The sequence below is a fragment of the Mobula birostris genome, chromosome 4, assembly GCF_030028105.1.
Source record: "Mobula birostris isolate sMobBir1 chromosome 4, sMobBir1.hap1, whole genome shotgun sequence".
NCBI classification, from domain to species: domain Eukaryota; kingdom Metazoa; phylum Chordata; class Chondrichthyes; order Myliobatiformes; family Myliobatidae; genus Mobula; species Mobula birostris.
The window spans coordinates 97,950,937-97,976,535 of NC_092373.1; the positions used below are offsets into that span (position 1 = coordinate 97,950,937).

The 25,599-nt window shown below is 44.1% G+C and overlaps 1 protein-coding gene across 9 annotated transcripts in view; it reads left to right on the forward strand.

Annotated features, from left to right (window-relative positions):
• The first annotated feature begins 1,770 nt into the window (after positions 1-1,770).
• The window catches only part of cep63 (centrosomal protein 63), a 123,610-nt gene continuing 99,781 nt past the window's right edge, over positions 1,771-25,599 (forward strand). For 5 of the 9 annotated variants that reach the window (XM_072255841.1, XM_072255844.1, XM_072255847.1 and 2 more), the window contains exons 1-2: positions 2,262-2,296; positions 10,798-10,865. In XM_072255841.1, coding sequence (XP_072111942.1) covers positions 10,822-10,865 — 44 coding nt within the window. In that variant the 5' untranslated portion in view covers positions 2,262-2,296; positions 10,798-10,821. Of the gene's footprint in view, positions 1,855-2,261; positions 2,297-3,014; positions 3,042-10,797; positions 10,866-25,599 lie in introns of those variants that run through there. The other 4 variants (XM_072255842.1, XM_072255849.1, XM_072255843.1 and 1 more) reach the window with 2 other exon arrangements.

Genomic DNA, 25,599 nt, shown 5'->3' on the forward strand with positions numbered 1-25,599 from the left:
GCTGAGTTCCTCCAGCGCGTTGTGAGTGTTGCTAAGAAATAAAGTCAATTCCATTCAAAAAGATACTGTCTGTTTATTCTATCTATGCCTCTCATAAGCCTATACACCTCTATCAGATCTCCCCTCAGCCTCCGCTGCTGCAGAGAAAGCCTCAAGTTTGTCCAATCTTGCATTGATAGCACTTAACAGTGTACTCTGTCTTTACATTTGATCTAACAAGGTGCAACACTTCACATTTGACCGAGTTAAACTCCATATGTCATTTCCCCACATACATCTGCAACTGATCTACATCCACTATGTAAATTGCCAGACTTTCACGCTATCCACAACACCACTAATCTTTGTATCATCCACAAACTAACTAACCCACCCATCTACATTTTCATGCAGGTCATTTATATACATCACAAACAGCAAAGGCCCTAATACAGATCCCAGTGGAACAGCAGTAATCAGAGACCTTCAACTCGAGTAAGTCCCTCTGTTGTCTATGGGCAAGCCAGTTCTGAATCCAAATGAACAATTTACCATGGATCCCATGCAGCTTAATCTTCTGGATGAGCCTCTCATGACAGACTTTGTCAAACACCTTATTAAAATCCATGTACACAACATCCACAGCTCTATCTTCATTAATTAACCTCATGACCTCATCAAAAAACTCAGTCAAGTTAGTAAGATGACACAAAGCATGCTGGCTCTTGCTAATTAGGCCATGGTTTTCTAAATGCTCATAAATCCCATCTTAAATAATTCTCTCCAGTAACTTTCGTACCACTGATGTGCAACTCTGGTCTATAGTTTCTATTTACTTTGGTCCCTTTCTTGAATAATGGAACAACATTAGCTACTCACCAGTCCTCTGGGACTTTGCCCGTGGCTAGAGAGGACATGAAGATATTGGTCAAGGCCCCATCGATCTCTTCTCTTACCTCTCCATAACCTGGGATATATCTTATCAAACCCTGGGGACTTATCCACCTAAAGGCTCTTTTAAGAATCCAACAATACCCCCCCTTAACCTCAAAAGGCTCAAAACACATCAACATGCTCAATAGTGATCTCCCTACCCGCAACATCTTTCTCCTTGGTAAATATTATTGTAAGGTATTCATTAAAGACCTTACCCATGTCCTCTGTATCAAGGAAAGTGTTCCCCCTCTTTATCCTTGAGAGGTCCTACCCTCTTCCTAGTTATCCTCTTGCTGTAGGTATAGTATTCCTTGGGATTCTCTTTAACCCTATTTGCCAAGGACTTTTCATGGTCCTTCCTGGCTTTCCTAATTCCCTTCTTGAGTTCTTTTTTGGTTCCTCAAGAGCTCTGTTTGATTCTAGCTTCCTAGACTTTACATACTTTTTCCTTTTTCTTGGACTAAATTCATCACTGTTCTTGACCTCCAAGGTTCTCATACCTTGCCATCCTTGTCCTTCCTTCTGAACAGAACATACCTGCCTTGTACTCTGTGCAGCTGGTTTTTAACACCCTCCACATCTGATGTAGGCTTGCCCAAAAATAACTGTTCCCAATTTCTAGTTACACACACAAAATGCTGGAGGAACTCAGCAAGGGCAGGCAGCATCTAATCAAAAAAGAGTAAACAGATGACGTTTTGGGCAGAGACCCTTCATCAGGACTGGAAAGAATGAGAAGTCAGTATAGAAGGTGGGGGGAGGGGAGGAATAAGTACAAGTTGGTAGGTGATAGGTGAGATCAGGAGAAAGGGAGGGGGTGAAGTAAAGAGCTGGTAAGTTGATTAGTGAAAGAGATAAACGGTTGTGGGGGATCTGACAGGAGAGAAGACCATGGAAGAAAGGGAAGGAAGAGGGGCACCAGAGGGAGGTGATGGACAGGTAAGGACATAAGGTGAGAGAGTGAAACGGGAATAGGGAACGGTGAAGGGGGGCGCAATTACTAGGAGTTCGAGAAATTAATGTTCATGCCATTAGGCTGGAGGCTATATTACTCCTCCAACTTTAGAGTGGCCTCATCGCGGCAATACAGGAGGCCACGGACTGACAAATGGGAAGTAGAATTAAAATGAGCGACCACAGGGAGATCCCGCATTTTTTGGCCGAGAGAACGGAGGTGCCTCGCGACCTTGCTTCCTTGTTCTCTCCAGGAAAGCCCTATCCTTCTCTGACCCCTCAGCTGAAGCCTCTGGTGGGTTTCCAACTGCCGCAGAAACGCAGTGGAGGAGATATGGACTACATGTCCCGAAAGGCAGTGCGAGGAAGGAAAGCGCAGGCGTAGTAGGGTCCCAGGCTTCGGTTGGCGGGAGAGGAGCAGAGTTAGGTATGGCGGGTAGGGGCAGTTTGTCAGTGAGAATCACTAGTGTGCTAATAGAGGAGATGTAGATGGAGGGGAGAGAGGAATGGGAATGGAGAGAGGGGTGTAGGGAAGATGAGAAGGGGTTGGGGAGGGTGAGGGGGTGTAGTGGAGTTGGGGGAGAGTGAGAGGGGTGTTAGGGGGAGGTGGGACGGGGAGGGGATGGAGGGAGTGCTGTTGGGAAGGGGGGATGGGGGAGTGGAGAATGTGGGTGGAGTAGGAGGGGGTGAGAAGGGGGAGGGTTGATACCGGGGATGGGGAGAGAGAGGGGTAGATGGGTGATGCGGGGGGAGGGCGAAGGGGGAGATGCAGGGAGGAGGGAGAGTAATTTACATAGGGAGTACTTGCGTAACTGCCTATGTAAGCCAATTTCTGCTGTTCTGTCCCTAATCCTCGTCTGCAGATGGTCATATTTAATTTATAAAATGATGTAATTTTTTCATGACCTTTTGTATTAAATGTGAGAGGGTGAGTGATGTCATCAAAAAGGAAACAAAGCTGATTGTGACTTTTCACCTGTAACTAACTTTAAATTCAAACAATTTATCTTAAATGATTTTGTTCATGATTTTAGTGTCCTTTCTTTGTTTTCTTTCTTTTTTCTTATTTTTTGTTTGCCTTCTGTGTATAATATTGGTTTACCCACTGTTTCATATCCTGTCTCAGCACATGTACCAGGCGGTCACTGAAACTTCTATTCAGTATGACTGAGGTAACGTATGTTAATGTTGTGTTTACCAGAGATTGTATCGTTAATTAACCAAGCTAGGTTTTTAAAGGCTGCAGGTATGCCTTCAGTCCACTAGTCAAATGTAAGACAATATAAAGTTTGCATTTATATTGTAACTCATGTTAAATTATGAGAGAACAATTAAGCAAAAGAATGATTACCTGTCCATAATAGGGAAATGAAAATTTAGGAAAGGATCTCAAGCCAGGTGAGTCAGGGGGGTAAAATGATGGGTTGCATTTGGAAACATAAAAGAAGTTTAGCTGAGCAAAGTTTCATTTCATTGGTAGGGTAGAAATCCATACAAACTATTTTAAAAATGGTAACACTAGGAGTCAAGAAAGAGTGAAACTGATATTTGAATTGAATTGACTTTATTTCTTGCATCCTTCACATACATGAGGAGTAAAAATCTTTACGTTATGTCTCCATCTAAATGTGCAAAGTGCAATCATAGTAATTTATAATAAATAGAACAGTCAATGTAGTATAGAGTACACTCAAATCAGCATGAGTTCATCAGTCTGATGGCCTGGTGGAAGAGCTGTCCTGGAGCCTGTTGGCCCTGGTTTTTATGCTGTGGTACCGCTTCCTGGATGGTAGCAGCTGGAATAAATTGTGGTTGGGATGGTTTGGGTCCCCAATGATCCTATTTACACACCTGTCCTTGTAAATGGCCTGGATCATGGGAAGTTCACAACTACAGATGTGCTGGGCTGTCCGCACCACTCTGCAGAGTCCTGCGATTAAGGGAGGTACAATTCCCATACCAAGCAGTGATGTAGCCGGTCAGGTTGCTCTCAATTGTGCCCCCGTAGAAAGTTCTTACGATTTGGGGCCCATGCCAAACTTCTTCAATCGTCTGAGGTGAAGGAGGCGCTGTTGTGCCTTTTTCACCACACAGCTGGTGTGTACAGACCACGTGAGGTCCTCAGTGATGTGGATGCTGAGGAACTTAAAGCTGTTTACCCTGTCAGCCCCAGATCCATTGATTTCAATAGGGGTTAGCTTGTCTCCATTCCTCCTTTAATTCACAGCCAGCTCCTTTGTTTTTGCGACATTGAGGGAGAGATTGTTTAGAGCAGAGCTGGAAGTTTGATGCTGGTTAACAGATTACTGGTGTGAACAAGATTGGACTGGACCTGAAGAGGAGATGGATTGAGTGAGGACCAAAGAAAAAGGGTTGGGGATCCAATATTTAGAAAGTGATACATACAAATTGTAAGAGGAACTCAGTAGGCCAGACGGCATCTGTGGAAAAGAGTAAACAGTCAACATTTTGGGCCGAGACCCTTCATCAGGACACTTTCAATTCTTGGCTGGATTTAGGAAAACTGTGGGAGGGATCTGCACCTGCTTTTCTACAAATTCTTCCCAGAATTCTGATCCTTGAAAACATTGTTTAAAGATACTACTTTTTTCATGTATGTTGATGACCTTCTGATCTAGCTTAGACCATAAGACATTGCAGAATTTGGCCATTCAGCCCATCGAGTCTGCTCCGCCATTTCATCATGACTGATCCCGGATCCCACTCAACCCCATACACCTGCTTTGTCACCCTATCCTTTGATGCCCTGACTGATAGGGAAACGATTAACTTCCTCTTTAAATATACCCATGGACTTGGCCTCCACTGCAATCTGTGGCAGAGCATTCCATCGATTCCCTACTCTCCGGCTAAAAAAAATTCCTCCTTAATCTAAAGATTCACCCCTCAGTTTTGAGGCTGTGTTCTCCAGTTCTGGACACCCCCACCATAGGAAACATGCTCTCCACATCCATCCTATCTAGTCCTTTAACATTTGGTAGGCTTCAATGAGATCTCCCCACATTCTTCCAAATTCCAGTAAGTACAGGTCCAGAGCTGCCAAACACTCCTCACGTTAACCCCTTCATTCTCAGAATCATCCTCAAGAACCTCCTCTGGACTCTCCAATGACTTAACTCTCAATCACTCCAATTTGTCATGTTGTGTGCTTTTATGTGAAATTATGGTTTGTGGGATTGTTGGTTAGCAAGGTGGGAGCATTGTGTGGAAAAGAGAGAAGTGTAGGGGGAAAAAAACCCTTTTTTTGGGTTGGTAGCCTGATGTCAGTGACTTGTCTCTAGTATTAACCCTGGGGCCTCAGCTATTTAAAAACTGAATAACTTGGTTGAAGAGCTCATGTATATACAATATATCTGACTTCTGGCTCAATATAATTTGACAAACAATCCACGGGTAGGGTGCAAATAATTGAACAGGTATTTAGATGGTTGCTTTGCTTTCCAGGGCATATTTTGAAGGTTAATGTAAAGGAGAAGAGAACGGAAGGTAGAATATTGGGAGAATATAGAATAGAGAATGAACCTTAAAGTACGAACCATTAAGATGTTGATTTGTTGAAGAATGTTCTGCAGGAATGAATGTAGGATATGTTTTGAAGCTGATTGTATTCTTATCGGTTTTTGGAGAAATGGGTGTTGTTTTTGAGCTAGCCTGGTTGTGATTTAACAACCAACTCATTAAAAATGAAACAACTGCACTTCAGAAGGTTTGATGGTCAATATTTATAACCTTGTAATGCCTATGATGAAGTATAGAGTAATGGCCTTTGGCAGGCCATGATCAAATCATATCAAATATCTAATATGTTAGTCCCATTTTGTAATGTTCAGCCTTTAGCCTTTGTTACCATGGTGATTCAAGTTTATTGTTATGGCATTAAAAACCCAGGATATAAATGCCACAAAATTAGCTTCTTGCAGCAGCAGAATACTTTACTTACATGACAAGCTTATGCTTACATAAATTATACCTAGCTTATTATGAAAAGAATAATGAAAACAAACATCGCAACATTCGTGCAGGTTGAAGGAAATGTCTGAAGTAGAATTAAAGTTTCCAGATCAACATAAGAACTTGATGGCTGTTGTGGATCCTTGAAGTGTGGGTCTCCAGACTCCTGTATCTCCTGCCTCATGGCAGCAATGGGGGCCTGAGTTACAAGAGGAGGTTATGGAGAACAGAATTTTTTTCCCTCTGGACTGTCAGCTGATAGAGATATATAAGATCATAAAAGGGCATAGGATGAAAATGCATAGTCTTGTACCTGGGATGGAGGTGCTAAAAATAAAGGACATGGTTTAAGATCAGCTACCAGAGATTTGAAATGGGCAGCAGGGCCATGTGAAGGGTGAAGTGTATTTGCAATGAGCTGGCTGAGGTGGGTACATTGGCCACATTTACAAACTGGGTAAATACATAGGAGGCATTAGGAGGCTATGGGCAGATAGGACGAGCTCACTGGGCAACACAGGTGGCATGGGCGAGTTGGGCTGAAGGACCTGTTTCCATTCTAATGAAAGGAAGTCATGCCTGGATATTTGGTCCTTGATAATGGATGTTGCCTTTCTGAGGCATTGCTGCTAGGGAGAGCTGTAACCATGATGGCAATACCTGAGTCTGCAAATAGAACATAGAAATCTATGCCACATTACAGGCCCTTCGGTCCACAAAGTTGTGCTGACCATGTACCCTATTCTAGAAACTGCCTAGAATTTCCCTACTACATAGCCCTCTATTTTTCTAAACATGTACCTATGTAAGAGTCTCTTAGAAGATCCTATTGTGTTCACCACTACTATCATCGCTGGCAGTACATTCCACGCACCCACCACTCTCTGTGAAAAACTTACCTCTGACATTCCCTTGCACCTACTTCCAAGCACCTTAAAACTATGCCCTCTTGTGTTAACCATTTCAGCCCTGGGAAAAAAACCTCTGGCTATCCACACGATCAATGCCTCTCATAACCTTATACACCTCTATCAGGTCACCTCTCATCCTCCGTCGCTCCAAGGAGAAAAGGCAGAATTCACTCGACCTATTCTCAAAAGGTACGCACTCCAATTCAGGTAACATCCTTGTAAGTCTCTTCTGCACTCTCTCTATAGTATCCACATCCTTCCTGTAGTACAGTGACCAGAAATGAACACAGTACTCCAAGTGGGTTCTCATGGTTCTTGAACTCAATCCCACAGTTGATGAAGGCCAACACACCACACTCCTCCTCAACAACACTGTCAACCTGCACAGCAGCTCTGAGTGTCCTATGGACACGGACCCCAAGATCTCACTGATCCTCCACACTGCTAAGAGTCTTATCATTATTGTTACATTCTGTCTTCAAATTTGAACTACTAAAATGAACCACTTCACATTTGTCTGTGTTTGAACTCCATCTGCCACTTCTCAGCCCAGTTCTGCATCCTATTGTTGTCCCATTGTAACCTCTGACAAGCCTCCAGACTATCCACAACACCCCAAGCTTCTGTGCAATCAAACATTCTAACCCACCCATCTACCTCCTCATCAGGCCATTGATAAAAATCACAAAGAGGATGGGTCCCAGAACAGATCCCTGTGGAACCCCACTGGCCACTGTCCTCCAGGCAGAATACAAACCATCTACAACCACCCTTTGCTGTCTGTGGGCAAGCCAATTCTGGATCCACAAAGCAAAGTCTCCTTGGATCCCATGTCTCCTTACTTTCTGAATGAGCCTTGCATGGGGGAACCTTATAAAGTGCCTTGCTGCAATCCAAATACACTACGTCCACTGCTCTACCTTCATCAATGTGTTTTGTTACATCCTCAAAGAATTCAATCAGTTATCTCTACTCCCTTTCTTGAACAAGGAAATAACATTAGTAGCCTTCCAATCCTCTGGTACTTCTCCCATCCCTATTGATGCAAAGATCATCGCCAGAGGCTCAGCAGTCTCCTCCCTCACTTCCCACAGTAGCTTGGGTATAATTAGCCCGGTCCCAGCGACTTACCTAATATCTTTCGAAAGCTCCAGCACATCCTCTTTCTTAATGTCCATTCGCTCAAGCATTTCAGTCTGCTGTAAGTCATCCCCACAATTGCCAAGGTCCTTCTCCCGGGTGAATACTGAACAAGGTATTCATTAAGTACCTCCGCTACCTTTTTCATGCACATGTTTCTGCTGTTTGCTCCTGATTGGTCTTATTTTCACACGCTCATCGTCTTGCTCTTCACATACTTGTTTTCCTTAATCCTGCTTGCCAAGGCCTTCTCATGGCCCCTTCTAGCTCTTCTAATTTCATTCTTGAGCTCTCTCCTGGCACCCTTGTAATTTTCTAGTGCTCTCACAGTACCTAGTTTCTTGAACCTTTTGTGAGCTTTTCTTCTTAACTAGATTTTCTACGTCCTTTGTACACCATGGTTCTTTTGCCCCACCATCTCCTTTCCCTGCCTCAATGGAACATACCTGTGCAGAATGCCATGCAAATGTTCTCTGGACATTTGCCACGTATCTGCCGTGCATTTCCCCGAGAACATCTGCTCCCAATTTATGTTCCCAAGTTCCTGCCTAATCATATTCCCCCCCCTCCAATTAAATGTTTTCCCAAATTATCTGCTCCTATCTCTCTCCAGTGCTGTGGTAAAGGAGATGGAGTTGTGATCACTATCTCCGAAATGCTCTCTCACCGAGAGATCTGACACCTGACTAAGTTCGTTTCCCAATACCAGATCAAGTACAGCCTCTCCTCTAGTTGGCTTATCCACATATTGCATCAGAAAACCTTCTTGAACACACCTAACAAACTCCATCCCATCCAAACCCCTTGCTCTAGGGAGATGCAGTTAATATTAGGAAAGTTAAAAGCACCCATCACAACAACCGTTATTGCACCGTTCCAGAATCTGCCTCCCTATCTGCTCCTCAATGTCTCTGTTACTATTGGGGGGGGGGGGGGGTCTATAAAAAATACCCAGTTGAGTTATCGTCCATATCCTGTTTCTGACTTCCACCCACAATGAATCAGTAGACAATCCCTCCATGGCTTCCTCCTTTTCTGCAGCCGTGAAGCTCTCCCTGATTAGCAATGCCACACCCTCACCCCTTTTGCCTCCCTCCCTGTCCATTTTGAAACATCTAAAGCCTGGCACACTCAGTAGCCATTCCTGTCCCTGAGATATCCAAGTCTGTAATGGCCACACGTCATAGTTCCATGTATTGATCTACGCTCTATGTTCATCGGCCTTGTTTATGATACTCCTTGCATTAAAATAGACACATCTAAAACCATGCGGCTGAGTGCATCTTTGCTCTATCATCTGCTTATCTTTTCTCACGAGCTCTACAAGCTGTCTACTCATGGGCCAAACCATTGCCTCTTGCATTCTTGTGCATTGGAATTTCTACACCAAACTTTGATGCAACTAGTCAGAATGCTTTCAACTGTACATCTGTAGATGCTTGTGTAGAAAAAAAATAGACATGTTGTGGTGTCTTCATGGATTAAGCCCAGGATCTTGACACCTACGAGCGAAACTGCTTCAAATGTTCATTTTGAATACCTAATTGCTGAGAGTACCAGTCTCAATATTTGTGGAAGTGAAAAAGTTTTGAACAAAAGTGAACAAAATTCTTCTCAAATCCCCTTTAAATTACATGTTCCATACGTAAAAGCTAAACCGGTTGTAAACATTTCTCTGTCTATACACCTCATGATTCTCTCTACTCCACTATCAGGTCACCCTCAGCCTTCTCCACAGCAAGAAAAACAAACCCTCCTTGCTCCTCCAAGCTAAAAAGCTCCAATATTGGCAACAACCTGTGTACCTTTGCCAGTGCAAGCGTACCCTTCTAGTAGTGTGATGACTTCACAGTCTACTCTGGTTGTTGCTCAGCTAATGTTTTATCTTGAACTCTGAAGTTCCATAGTCTGTTATTAAAGTCAGTGACCTTGTATGCTTTTTTTTTTACCCACATTATGTACCCATTCTGCTACTTTCTTGTATTATTGGACACGAACACGAGTTCCTCCTGTGCTTGGTATTCCCTAGGAAATACTGAGAATGCCATTCTTTGTGTATGTCCTTAATTCTCTCAAAGTACATCATTTCACATTTTTTTACAGATTTAAATTTAGTCTGCTATTGTTCATTAAGACAGCTGTCATTGCATCCAACAATGCTGCCAACTTTTGTATCGTTTGTGAACATTTACACCCTGATGAAGGGTCTCGGCCGGAAACGTCGACTGTACTTCTTCCTATAGATGCTGCTTGGCCTGCTGCGTCCACCAGCATTTTGTGTGTGTTCCAAATTGTCAATACAGGATTCCAGTTCCAATTTTTGCGGTAGACCACTAGTTAAAACAGCACTCAACCATCATCTTCAAACTCTTATTACAGTACTAAAATAATTTCAGATCCAGTTTTGTTAAGTTGCCTTGATCAGTTTCCCTTGTGGAAGTTTGTCAAAAGCTTTGCTGAAGAACATATAGACTGTAGCAGCAATTTGCTGAAACAAAGCAAAGATTTTCAGGCTGATAATTTTGAAATTGTATGGTAAAATTTGGCCAGTAGTGCTGTGCTGCCTCTTTCATAGAGCATCTGCCTGGCCTGCTGAGTTTCTCCAGCATTTTGAGTGTGTTGCTCGAGCATCAGATTGATTCTACTTTCTACTCTTCACTGTGCATATTTCTTTAAATTTAAATGAGAATGATTTCAGCTTGTAAATGGGAGATGAAAGTTAATTAAAGTAAGGAAGTTGAGTCCTGGAGGTGAAGAAACTAGCTTCAGTTTGAGAAAGAATAGATGGGTGAATCAGGATATGGGAGATGTGACAAATGTCTGCAGGTGCAAAGAATTGAGGTTATACCAAATACATTTAATTTAAAAATAAATCTTGTTATGTTTTTCTCTTCTTTCCCTCAAGCTGACTCTATGAAGCTGAGAGGAAATGGAGGCTTTACTAGAAGCAGTGCAAAACCTTGGCCAAGAAGAGTAAGTAGAATATTTTAATGTTATAGATGTGACTTTTTTGATCCAATATTTGGGGTTTTAATTCCTTCTTTGAAAATATAATTGACATTTTCTAAACTCTGTGTACAATTATTATTTATGCAGGCAGTTACAACAGGATGGTGTTGCTGACAACTGCTTTCGTAAGTTGGGCATGAATGAAGGTGGTTTTGGGGAGATGATCACAGATACAGCTGTGATGAGAGAGTGAGTAGGCATGGGAAGAGCAGCTTCTCTGACTCAGTGAGTGAAGCAGCACAGTGTACCCAGCTCTGCTTGGCTTAACTCAGCTCCTGTTTGTTTTGGTTTGAGTGGAGAGGGAGAGTGAAGGCACAGGGAAATGTCCCATTCCCCCTCAGCAATGATGCCTATAGTGTATGGCAAACCATCCCATCCATCCTATCAGTCCTTCAAATGCTCATTCAAATGGACAATATGTACATAAGTCAGGTGTTTTAAACCTGAGGAAGGACTGTACCTATAAACTTCGATTCTTTTGCAATGGATTTTTCTTTAAGCGGATAATTTGCAGAGCTCCCTTGGTACAGGTAGGAAAGGAGTGGGAGTTGCTTTCTTGGTAAAAGAGGATGTAACAACAGTGCTTAGAATATACCTGGAAGGATAATCCAGTGAGGCAAATACAGATAAAACTTAAAAAACAAGTGGTAGATGGTTACTGATAGGATTGTATTATAGCGCCTCCATCCCACCCCCTACCAATAGTCAGTGAGAACTGGAGGAGCAGATATGTAGAGGGATTGTAGCAAGTTGCTTGCATAGTAGGGTAACGTTGGTAGAGATTTAAATTTCCCTAAAAGTGGCTGGACCAACAATAGTGTAAATAACTTGGACAGAGTGAAATTTGTGAAGTGGGCCCAAGAAAGATTCTTTTCTCAATATACAAGTGTAACTTACTAATGAGGGTGCAATACTGCGCCTCAAAAGAAATGAGGTAGGGCAGAAGTGTCAGTGAGTGCTTTGAGTCTAGTAACCATAATTATTTTAGTTTTAAAATATGGAGAAAGGTACAACTGGTTCACAGGTTAAGGTCCTGAACTGGGCAAAGCAAATTTTGGAGCCATTAGGTGGGATCTTGCAGTAATTGATTGGGTGAGATTGTTTGCAGGGAAATGAGTGTATGCCAAATGAGAGGCCTTTAAAACTGTGGTGTTAAGAGTTCAGGCCCTGCTTGCTCCTGTTAGGGTGAGGGGCAAGGCTGTGGGTTTTGGGAACCCTCGCTGATTTGAGATATTGAAACTCTGGTTAAGAAAAAGAGGGAGGTATACACTGCACATAAGCATTTGGGAACTATTGAATCTTAATCAATGCAAGAGGTGTGAGAGTGCATAAGAAATAAGTTAGGGAAAAAAGAGGAAATGTGAAGAATCTAGTAGGCAAGTTGAGGCAAAATCCCAAAAATTGGCAGGGAACTGATATTGGAGGCTTTAAGGTGGTTAAATTGCCAGGGTCCGGGTTGGTGCATTTTCAGATCTTGTGGGAAGCAAGGGGAGAAATCGCGAAGGTCCAAGCAGAGATTTTGGATTTGCCTCTGTCTAGAGGTGAGGTTCTGGAGGACTGGGGAGTGACTAATATTTAAAAGGGGTAGTAAAACAAAAAGCCAGGAAACCACAGACCAGTGAAAGTGACATAGATGGAGAGTAAATTCCTGGAGGGGTTTCTGAGGGGCATGATTTACCAACATTTGGCACTGTCAGCACTGCGCCAAATTTCACATATTTGGAGTTCTTGGAATAATTAATCAAGAGGGTAGATAAGGGCAGGCCAGTAGACGTTGCCCGTATGGACTTTAATAAGGCCTTCAAGAAAATCCCACATGGCAGGCTGGTCTGGAAGGTTAAATCACATGGGATCCAGAAGCAGCTGATTGGATTGATAATAGGCTCACTGGAGGAAGCAGAGCAGAAAGTAATGGTCAAAGGTTGTTTTTGAGACTGTGCGCAGGGATCAGTTATTGTTTGTAATTTATATGAGTGATTTGGATGTAAATGTATAAGGCATCATTAGTAAGTTTGTAGATGATACTAAACCTACTGTGTTGTGTAGAAGGTTATAACAAATTACAAGGGAATCTTTATCAACTAGGTATGTGAACCGAGGATTGATGAATAGCTTTCAATCAAGATAAATGTGAGGTAATGCACTCTTGAGAGATCAGGCCAGATATGAGTTGTATAGTGAAAGCTAGGGCCCTGTGGAACATTATTTACTGGAGGGACCAAGGAGTGCAACTGACAAATGAGAAAATCTGCAGATGTTGGAAATCCAAGCAACACACACAAAATGTTGCAGGAACTCAGCAGGCCAGAGAGCATCTATGGAAAAAAAGTACAGTCGATGTTTCGGGCCAAGATCCTTTGGCAGGACTGGAGAAAAAAAATGAGTAGCTTTAAAAGGTGGAGAAGGGGAGAGAGATACACAAGGTGATTGATGAAACAGGGAGGGGGCAGATGAAGTAAAAAGCTGGGAAGTTGATTGGTGAAAGAGATACAGGGCTGGAGAAGGGAAGTCTGACGGGAGAGAATAAGAGGCCAGGAGAACAGGAGAAAAGGGAGGAGGAACACCAGAGGGAGGCGATATGTAGGCAGGGAGATAAGGTGAGAGAGGGAAAAGGGGATTTGGAATGGTGAGGGGGGGTCATTACTAGAAGTTTGAGATATTGATGATCATGCCATCAGGTTGGAGGCTACCCAAATGGAATATAAGGTGTTGTTCTTCCAACCTGAGTGTGACCTCATCACGACCGTAGAGGAGGCCAAAGACTGACATATTGGAATAGGAAGTAGAATTGAAAGGGGTGGTCACTGGGAGATCCAGTTTCTTCTAGCGGACAGAGTGTAGGTGCTTGGCGAAATGGTCTTCCGATCTTCATCGGTTCTCACCGATATACAGGAGGCCACACTGGGAGCACCAGACACGGTATATGACCCCAACAGACTCACAGGTGAAGTGTCGCTTCACCTGGAAGGACTGTTTGGGGTCCTGAATGGTAGTGAAGGAGGAGGTGTAGGGGCAGGTGTTGCACTTCTGCTTACAAGCAGAAGTGCCAGAAGGGAGATCAGAGGGGAAGGATGAATGGACAAGGGAGTTGCGTAGGGAGCAACGCTCGCGGAAAGCAGAAAGTGGGGAGGGGGAAGGGAAAAATATGCTTGGTGGTGCGATCCCGTTGGTGATGGCAGAAGTTCCGGAGAATTTTGTGCTGGGTGTGGAGGCTTGTGGGGTGGTAGGTGAGGATATGTCAATTCATGTCCCCTACTGTTGCGATGAGGCCACACTCAGGTTGGAGGAACAACACCTTATATTCCGTCTGGGTAGCCATCCAACCTGATGGCATGAACGTTGATTTCTCGAACTTCAGGGAATGGGAGCCACCCCCCCCCCACCATTCCCCATCCCCTTTTCCCTCTCTCACCTTATCTTCTTGCCTGCCCATTGTTTCCCTCTGGTGCTCCTCCCCCATTTTCTTTCTTCGATGACCTTCTGTTCTCTCCTATTGGACTCACCCTTCTTCAGCCCTGTATCTCTTTCACCAATCAACTTCCCAGTTCTTTACTTCATCTCCCTCCACCTCCCGGTTTCACCTATCACCTTGTATTTGTCTCTCCCCTCCTCCAACTTTTAAATCTACCCCTCATCTTTTTTTCTTCAGTCCTGCCAAAGGGTCTCTTCCCCACCCTCCCCGGAAAAGTTGACTGTTTTTTCCATAGATGCTGCCTAGCCTGCTGAGTTCTTCCAGCATTTTGTGTGTGTTGCAAGGAGTGCAAGTGTCTAGTTCACTGAAAGTGCTGTCATGTTGAAGGCATTTGGCACACTGGTCTTCATCTGTCAGAGCATTGAAGATATTGGTTGGGAAGTCATGTTGCAGTTATATAGACATTGGTGAGGCTGCATTTGGACCATTATGTACAATTTTGGTCACCCTCTTGTAGGGAAGGTGTTATTAGAGTAGAAAGAGTGCAGAGGAGATTTAATGGGATGTTGCTTTCATTTGGTGGTTAAGTTTCAAGAAGTCATGTGGACTAGCACTATTCCTTGCAAAGTAAGAGATTGAGAGATGACCTGATAGAAGTGTATCATGAGGAGTATAGTTAGTCTGCTGCTCTTGCAGTGTGTTAAGTACAAAACTAGGCAGGAAGTTCTCAAAAATCACTGAGCTGGAAGCTTTCCAGGGTTTTCATGAGAAATTCTGTGAAAAGCTATTACAGGTTTCCCCCGCCATCCGAAGGTAGAACGTTCCTATGAAACGGTTTGTAAGCCGGAATGTCGTAAAGCGAAGAAGCAATTACCATTTATTTATATGGGAAAAATTTGTGAGTATTCGCAGACCCAAAAATAACCTACTAAATCATGCCAAATAACACATAAAACCTAAAATAACAGTAACATATAGTAAAAGTGGGAATGATATGATAAATACACAGCCTATATAAAGTAGAAATACTTTTCCACAACCATTGCCTGCACTGTTCTCCGTAGCGAAAATCTCACGCAAGCGCCGTTGGCAGAAACATGGTGCAAGCACTCTCCAGTAACCTTTAAGCTATGAAGCTGCCAAATCATACCAAATAACACATAAAAATGCACAGCTGATATAAAGGAGAAATAATGTATGTACAGTGTAATATCACTTACCGGAATTGGGACAGCGCTGAGCACACTGATGATGGTGTGTTAGTCTGAGTCTTCGGAGGTTGGGGTGGTGTAGTGGCCCCACCCTCCAGGCTGCCGACCGATACCGATCTGCGGAATGCAGCAGTAGCCGGGAGGCACACAGCACATCTTTAAGAAAAAAGCCGAAATAAACAAGCTAATTAATTAGGTGCTGCTGGGCACGTAAATGTCGGCCCAGATCAGAGGCGATTGCTCTGAAAAATTTTTGAGCATTCCCAGACCTAAAAAAATAACCTACCAAATCATACCAAGTAACACATAAAACCTAAAATAACACTAACATATAGTAAAAGCAGGAATGATATGATAAATACACAGCCTATATAAAGTAGAAATACTTTTCTGCAATCATTGCAGCACTATCAAGTATAGCGAAAATCTCACGCAAGCGCTCTTGGAAGCACTCTCAGCGGAAGCTCTCTCTCTGGTAACCTTTAAGCTATGAAGCTGCTGTGGCCTCAAAAACTGATCAAACCACCCATGACTACCTTTAAATTCCACTTTTGCAAAAATGTCTTTCATTAATATTGGAAAAATTTTGGCGTGTTCCCAGACCTGAAAAATAACCTACCAAATCATACCAAATAACACATAAAAATACTCAGCCTATATAAAGTAGAAATAATGTACGTACAGTGTAGTTTCACTTACCAGAATTGGAATGACAGCAAGCACATGGATGATGGTGTGTTAGGCCGAGGTTGCGGTGGTGGGAGGTACAGGAGACCAGTCACTAATGTCTTCTATGTCTGCCTGCCTCAGTGTCGAAGGCCGAGGTTCATCGTCTGCTGTGGCTGATGTGGAAGGCTTGAAAAACGACAGTATGCTTGACTACTTAGCCTCACGCATTTTTCTATCATACAGTTCTTTGTAAGCACTCAAACCGTCCAGCAAATATGCCCTAAACCTACGTGCCCTTTCAAAAATAAAGTCATACTTTTCTGCAATCATTGCAGTGCTGTCAATCGCAGCAAAAATCTCATGCAAGTGCTTCACGTTCAGTTCCTGGATGACTTCACTTTCAGGCCGTTCGCTACTGCGTTCAGTTTCGATTTGTATCCTTTCCTCTTGCAATTGCATCAGCTCTTCATCTGCCAGTTCTTGGTCATGGGATGCCAAAACCTCTTCTACATCTTTGTCAACTTCCACAAACCCAGCCTTCTTAGCCAAAGTCACTTTGCCATATTTATTCTTGTCGGTTCAAAGCCTTTAAAATCGTTCTCTGCTTCGGGATACAGTTTCCTCCAAACACCATTTCTCATCGAAACTGTTAGCCTATTGAGAGCATCTCCAAGGTTGGTGATTGCCAATTTTATATTGTATTCTTTCCAGATCTCTGGCAAAGATGCTTCGGAGTTGCCCTCTCTGTCAATGGTACTTACAATAAAATGCATCACATTTTGCGTATAGTAAGCCTTAATTGTGGCTATTAGGCTTTGGTCACATGGCTGCAGCAACGATGTCGTATTCGGCAGTAAGAACGCAACACGAATGTTACCACCATACTCGGTAAAGCCAGGTGGATGAGCAGCACAATTATCGACAATCGCAAGACACCTATTGTCGAGGTTATTTTCTCTACAGTATTTTTCAACAAAAGGACTAATGTATCCACTCATGTACTCAGAAAAAAACACTTGGGTATTCCAACCACTTGGATGTGAACGGAACAGAACGGGGAGTGTTTTCTTATCAATGCCTTTAAGTGCCCTCAGATTTTCTGAGTGGTACACTAGTAGAGGCTTAAGGACAGCATCACAAGGGGTGTTAATAATAAGCATTTGGGTAAACCTGTCTTTTGATGCCTTGTGTCCCTTAGCCTGCTTTTCCTCTATCAAAATAAATGTCTTGCTTGGCAATTTTTTCCAATATATTACAGTTTCGTCACAGTTAAACACCTGCTTATACGAATAACCACCTTCTGTAATTATTTTCTTCAATTCTGCTGGAAACTTTTCAGCAGCTTCAGTATCAGCTGAAGCACTCTCTCCAGTAAACATTAAACTATGAAGCTGCCTTTGCCTCGGAAACCGATCAAACCACCCATGACTACCTTTAAATTCCACTTTCGCAACACTTTTATCACCATCGTCCAGCGCTTTCTGTTTCAGCTTATTAAAAAGACTGACTGATTTCTCCTTAAGTATAAGATAACTTAACGGAACACCACGCTTTGTACACTCATCAATCCACTCAAGCAATAGACTTTCCATTTTATCCATTATTCGATCCTGACTAAAAGAGACCACTTTGCTATGAGCAGAACCAATAGTAACATCGCAGCTTTCAAGATTCTTTCTCTCTGCGTGTAAATAGTGTGAATGGTGGACGCAGGCATGTCCAACACGCGGACGATGTCCTTACTTTGTTGACTACGATCAAAAGGCTTAATTACATCCAGTTTTACGCTAAGCGTAACATCCTTACGAGCTCTCTTAGGCTTTCCCAATACCTTAGAACTCATCTTGCTAACAGATGCACAAAATAAATCGAGATAAAGCACAGATGCTCACAGACACGTGTTTAAGCTACGGTGGCTAGAATGCCGTTCCGGGGGAGGAGCTTGGCTACTCGGGGTGCGTGCTGCCTTTTATTGCAAAAGCGAAAACACTTTTCGTTTAGCGAGAACAGATAACTAATGTAGGTCTTTCGTGACAGTGAGCTGTCGTAAAGCGAACATTCGGAAAATGGGGGCCACCTGTAATACTAAGGGCCCTACACTCGCTGTGCTCTGATAAACGTCCCCGATGGGTGGTTGGGAGACCCCTATGATCCTCTTAGCTGCTCTCACAGTACTCTGTAGAGACTTCTGGTCTGATGCTCAACTGCTCCTGCTGAAAGATGAACTTCCTCTCCAGTTTAAGCCTTCTGGCAGAGCCTTGCAGGTTTTTATCCTGGATCTCTTTGTATTTAATTGCATTCATCTTCCCATCAATCCTGACCAGATTTCTAGTCCTGCTACTGAAGAGTATCCTCATAGCATGATCATGCCAAAGTCTGCAGCTGCTGGAAGTCCAAAACAACACACACGTGCTAGAGGAACTCATCAGGTCAGGCAGCATCAATGGAAAAGAGTAACCAGTCGATGTTTTAGGCTGAGACCCTTCTTTAGGACTGATGACTCTTCACCAAAGTATGATGCCACCTCCATATAGGGTTACCTGACTGAGGCACAGTATTAGATTTACGCCGCACGTATCTCTTAGTGTCAAAGCTAAAATATTCTACTTTAGTCTCTTTTGATGACAAGACCTTCTCAGTGACGGGCTTTTTAGGGGCAAGGATATGTTTTTTTTAGCAGGGGTTCTTCCTTGCCACTCTTCCATAAATACCCGCAACACACATCAAAGTTGCTGGTGAATGCAGCAGGCCAGGCAGCGTCTCTAGGAAGAGGTACAGTCGACGTTTCAGGCCTAACTGAGGAAGAGCTAGTAAGAGATTTGAAAGTGGGAGGGGGAGGCGGAGATCCAAAATGATAGGAGAAGACAGGAGGGGAGGGATGGAGCCAAGAGCTGGACAGGTGATTGGCAAAAGGGATATGACAGGATCATGGGACAGGAGGCCCAGGGAGAAAGAAAGGGGGGGGGAACCCAGAGAATGGGCAAAGGGTATAGTGGGAGGGACAGAGGGAGAAAAAGGAGAGTGAGAGAAAGAATGTGTGTATATAAATAAATAACGGATGGGGTACAAGGGGGAGGTGGGGCATTAGCGGAAGTTAGAGAAGTCAATGTTCATGCCACCAGGTTGGAGGCTACCCAGGTGGAATATAAGGTGTTGTTCCTGCAACCTGTTCCTCCCATCCACTGCTACCAATCTTATAGTTCCCACACCTCGCACTTCCCGTTTCTGCCTCCTACCCAAGATCTACAAAGCTGCCTGTCCTGGCAGACTTATTGTCTCAGCTTGCTCCTGCCCCACCGAACTCATTTCTGCATACCTTGACATGGTTTTATCCCCCCTTGTTCAATCCCTTTCTACCTATGTTCGTGACACTTCTCATGCTCTTAAACTTTTCGATGATTTTAAGTTCCCTGGCCCCCACCGCTTTATTTTCACCATGGATGTCCAGTCCCTATATACTGCCATCCCCCATCAGGAAGGTCTCAAAGCTCTCCGCTTCTTTTTGGATTCCAGACCTAATCAATTCCCCTCTACCACCACTCTGCTCTGTCTAGTGGAATTAGTCCTTACTCTTAATAACTTCTCCTTTGGCTCCTCCCACTTCCTCTAAACTAAAGGTGTAGCTGTGGGCACCCGCATGGGTCCGAGCTATGCCTGTCTTTTTGTTGGCTTTGTGGAACGATCTATGTTCCGAACCTATTCTGATATCTGTCCCCCACTTTTCCTTCGCTACATCGACGACTGCATTGGCGCTGCTTCCTGCATGCATGCTGAGCTGGTTGACTTTATTAACTTTGCCTCCAGCTTTCACCCTGCTCTCAAGTTTACCTGGTCCATTCTGACACCTCCCTCCCCTTTCTAGATCTTTCTGTCTCTATCTCTGGAGACAGCTTATCTACTGATGTCTACTATAAGCCTACTGACTCTCACAGCTATCTGGACTATCTCTCTTCTCACCCTGTCTCTTGCAAAAATGCCATCCCCTCCTCGCAATTTCTCCGTCTCCGCCGCATCTGCTCTCAGGATGAGGCTTTTCATTCCAGGACGAGGGAGATGTCCTCCTTTTTCAAAGAAGGAGGCTTCCCTTCCTCCACTATCAACTCTGCTCTCAAACGCATTTCCACCCCCCCCCCCCCGGTTTCTGCAGGGATCGCTCCCTACGTGACTCCCTTGTCCATTCGTTCCCCCCATCCTTCCCCACTGATCTCCCTCCTGGCACTTATCCTTGTAAGCGGAACAAGTGCTACACATGCCCTTACACATCCTCCCTTACCACCATTCAGGGCCCCAGACAGTCCTTCCAGGTGAGACGACACTTCACCTGTGAGTCGGCTGGGGTGATATACTGTGTCCGGTGCTCCCGATGTGGCCTTCTGTCCCATGATCCAATCATACCCCTTTTGCCAATCACCTGTCCAGCTCTTGGCTCCATCCCTCACCCTCCTGTCTTCTATCATTTTGGATCTCCCCCTCCCCCTCCCACTTTCAAATCTCTTACTAGCTCTTCCTCAGTTAGGCCTGAAACGTCGACTGTACCTCTTCCTAGAGTTGCTGCCTGGCCTGCTGCGTTCACCAGCAACTTTGATGTGTGTTGCTTGAATTTCCAGTGTCTGCAGAATTCCTCGTGTTTGCATCCATAAATACCCTTTTTGTGGTGCAAGGCATTAGAGATTGTGGAGTCATGAACTTCATCTCCAGTTGCAGCTACTGACTTCTGCAGCTCACTCAGAGTGACTGCTGGTTTCACAGTAGCCTCCCTCACAAGTGCCATTCTTCTCTGGTGACCAAGTTTGGAGGGGTGCCCTGACCTACAAAGTGTGGCTGTGGTTTCATATTAGAAACATAGAAACATAGAAAATAGGTGCAGGAGTAGGCCGTTCGGCCCTTCGAGCCTACACCGCCATTTATTATGATCATGGCTGATCATCCAACTCAGAACCCCGCCCCAGCCTTCCCTCCATACCCCCTGACCCCCGTAGCCACAAGGGCCATATCTAACTCCCTCTTAAATATAGCCAATAAACTGGCCTCAACTGTTTCCTGTGGCAGAGAATTCCACAGATTCACCACTCTCTGTGTGAAGAAGTTTTTCCTAATCTCGGTCCTAAAAGGCTTTCCCTCTACCCTCAAACTTTGGCCCCTCGTTCTGGACTTCCCCAACATCGGGAACAATCTTCCTGCATCTAGCCTGTCCAATCCCTTTAGGATCTTATACGTTTCAATCAGATCCCCCCTCAATCTTCTAAATTCCAACGAGTACAAGCCCAGTTCATCCAGTCTTTCTTCATATGAAAGTCCTGCCATCCCAGGAATCAATCTGGTGAACCTTCTTTGTACTCCCTCTATGGCAACGATGTCCTTCCTCAGATTAGGGGACCAAAACTGCACACAATACTCCAGGTGTGGTCTCACCAAGGCCTTGTACAACTGCAGTAGTACCTCCCTACTCCTGTACTCGAATCCTCTCGCTATAAATGCCAGCATACCATTCGCCTTTTTCACCGCCTGCTGTACCTGCATGCCCACTTTCAATGACTGGTGTATAATGACACCCAGGTCTCGTTGCACCTCCCCTTTTCCTAATTGGCCACCATTCAGATAATAATCTGTTTTCCTATTTTTGCCACCAAAGTGGACAACTTCACATTTATCTACATTAAATTGCATCTGCCATGAATTTGCCCACTCACCCAACCTATTCAAGTCACCCTGCATCCTCTTAGCATCCTCCTTACAGCTAACACTGCTACCCAGCTTCGTGTCATCCGCAAACTTGGAGATGCTGCATTTAATTCCCTCATCCAAGTCATTAATATAGATTGTAAACAACTGTGGTCCCAGCACTGAGCCTTGCGGTACCCCACTAGTCACCGCCTGCCATTCTGAAAAGGTCCCATTTATTCCCACTCTTTGCTTCCTGTCTGCTAACCAATTCTCCACCCACACCAATACCTTACCCCCAATACCGTGTGCTTTAAGTTTGCACACTAATCTCCTGTGTGGGACCTTGTCAAAAGCCTTTTGAAAATTCAAATATACCACATCCACTGGTTCTCCCCTATCCACTCTACTAGTTACATCCTCAAAAAATTCTATGAGATTCGTCAGACATGATTTTCCTTTCACAAATCCATGCTGACTTTGTCCGATCATTTCACCGCTTTCCAAATGTGCTGTTATCACATCCTTGATAACTGACTCCAGCAGTTTCCCCACCACTGACGTTAGGCTAACCGGTCTATAATCCCCCGGTTTCTCTCTCCCTCCTTTTTTAAAAAGTGGAGTTACATTAGCCACCCTCCAATCCTCAGGAACTAGTCCAGAATCTAACGAGTTTTGAAAAATTATCACTAATGCATCCACTATTTCTTGGGCTACTTCCTTAAGCACTCTAGGATGCAGATCATCTGGCCCTGGGGATTTATCTGCCTTCAATCCCTTCAATTTACCTAACACCACTTCCCTACTAACATGTATTTTGCTCAGTTCCTCCATCTCACTGGACCCTCTGTCCCCTACTATTTCTGGAAGATTATTTATGTCCTCCTTAGTGAAGACAGAACCAAAGTAATTATTCAATTGGTCTGCCATGTCCTTGCTCCCCATAATCAATTCACCTGTTTCTGTCTGCAGGGGACCTACATTTGTCTTTACCAGTCTTTTCCTTTTTACATATCTATAAAAGCTTTTACAGTCCGTTTTTATGTTGCCTGCCAGTTTTCTCTCATAATCTTTTTTCCCCTTCCTAATTCTTTCTGCTTTTTCAAGATGGTCTGTTCAGTGGCTTTGGGATGATCTTGTACCATTCCCAAGGTTTGTGCTTCTCTGTTAAAATTTCCCTGGCTTTCCTTAAATGCTCTTTTGTCTTCAATTTGGTTTGGTCTGTTGAAAATCTACCATACCATTGAACCTTACAGAGAGAGGGGGTGTTTATTCAAGTGATCTTCCAATTTTATACACTGATAAATTGGGTGAATTGGTAATTTAGTATACAGTATTACACCTGAAGAAAGTTAGTTTCAGGGGTCTGGATTGAACCTCTGGAACTGTAAGGAAATGACTAAAGCTAAACCACTGAGCCACAGAAATTTGTGCCGAACAAGGAAAAGTAAAGCTAACATAAACAACTGAAAATCTATGAAAGAACTTGTTTTTTGATACCTTCTTTCCACTGTTGAAAGCACTGTGTACAAAAAATTCTGTCAGTTCTCTGGTATTTCACTGAAGTAGTTCTACAATAGAGCTACATTAGTGACGCTTGCACAATAGATGCAGGTCTGTGATCAGTGGCAGCGCCAGAGATTTTTTCTTGCTGGTGCTACAGTGGGGCTGAATTATTCAGTGATGGTGCTGAGGGATGTACCCTATGGTAATATGTATTTGCAAGGCCAGACGCGTGGCATTCAAAAGTCAGTTTCAAGCATTATATGCCGACTATAAATGCCTCTGTTGGTTCACAAGCAACAGCAATTGATAGATCTAATATGGAAATGAACTGTGACGGTGTCAACAGCATCGGAGAAAACCCGGATTTACACAGAGCATGAACAAACAAACGAACAGAGCATCCGACCCACAGTGCACAATGTGAATCACGCACCAATCCTGCAATAAGCGTCAAATGCGTGCTTTTCAACTGAAAAACACAACACTAATCCACAATGTCCACTGCTATTCGCATTACATAGACAGACAATGCCAAAAGATACACCGTTGTGAAGTCAAATAAGGCAAACAACAGATGCAAGGCTTTACTATGAGTTGGACAAATCATACTCAGACCATGCAATACCTCAAGTAGTTCGGCTACTGAATTTAAAACAAAAATTAACAGAATCACTGCTTGGAAATCTTAGCAAAACCAGTAGGCTTAATAGCAGTCAATGTAATATTTTAGGATTTGCAGGAAACATAAGGACTATGGGGTATCCACCACAAAATAATAATAATAATAATAATAATAATAATCACATTAGTCTTGGCCCAAAATTAAAAAAAGATCAACTGCATTCACCATTGATGTTTTCAGAGAAGCACAATCTGTCTGTTGTTGTGATTGGTGGAGAAAGCATCAATGATTTTCTGGATGACAAGTGCTTTGGTCCTCCTTTTCTAAAGAAAGCGGCTTCCCTTCCTCCACTATCAACTCTGCTCTCAAACGCATCTCCCCCATTTCACGTCTGCTCTCACTCCATCCTCCCGCCACCCCACTAGGAATAGGGTTCCCCTGGTCCTCACCTACCACCCTACCAGCCTCCGGGTCCAACATATTATTCTCTGTAACTTCCGCCACCTCCAACGAGATCCCCTCCCCTCTCTCTGCTTTCCGCAGGGATTGCTCCCTACACGACTCCATTGTCCATTCGTCCCCCCCCATCCCTCCCCACTGATCTCCCTCCTGGCACTTATCCTTGTAAGCGGAACAAATGCTACACATGCCCTTACATTTCCTCCCTTACCACCATTCAGGGCCCCAAACAGTCCTTCCAGGTGAGGCGACACTTCACCTGTGAGTCGGCTGGGGTGATATACTGCATCCGGTGCTCCCGATGTGGCCTTCTATATATTGGCGAGACCTGACGCAGACTGGGAGACCGCTTTGCTGAACACCTACGCTCTGTCCGCCAGAGAAAGCAGGATCTCCCAGTGGCCACACATTTTAATTCCACATCCCATTCCCATTCTGACATGTCTATTCACGGCTTCCTCTACTGTAAAGATGAAGCCACACTCAGGTTGGAGGAACAACACCTTATATTCCGTCTGGGTAGCCTCCAACGTGATGGCATGAGCATCGACTTATCTAACTTCCGCTAATGTCCCACCTCCCCCTCGTACCCCATCTGTTATTTATTTTTATACACACATTCTTTCTCTCACTCTCCTTTTTCTCCCTCTGTCCCTCTGACTATACCCCTTGCCCATCCTCTGGGTTCCCCCCCCGCCCCCTCCCGTCTTTCTCCCTGGACTTCCTGTCCCATGATCCTCTCATATCCCCTTTGCCAATCACCTGTCCAGCTCTTGGCTCCATCCCTCCCCCTCCTGTCTTCTCCTATCATTTTGGATCTCCCCCTCCCCCTCCCACTTTCAAATCTCTTACTAACTCTTCCTTCAGTTAGTCCTGACGAAGGGTCTCGGCCTGAAACGTCGACTGTACCTCTTCCTAGAGATGCTGCCTGGCCTGCTGCGTTCACCAGCAACTTTGATGTGTGTTGCTTGAATTTCCAGCATCTGCAGAATTCCTGTTGTTTGTGCTTTGGTCCTCCGGCTGTTTATGGCCAACAGGGGCAAGTTGCTGTTCTGAGCATCGCCACTGCTATTCCTTAGGTAGTTTTTGAGGCGCCTGAGGCAAGTGAAACTCTATTTGCATGAGGCCGATGTCACAGGTAGAGTCAGTGATATGCAG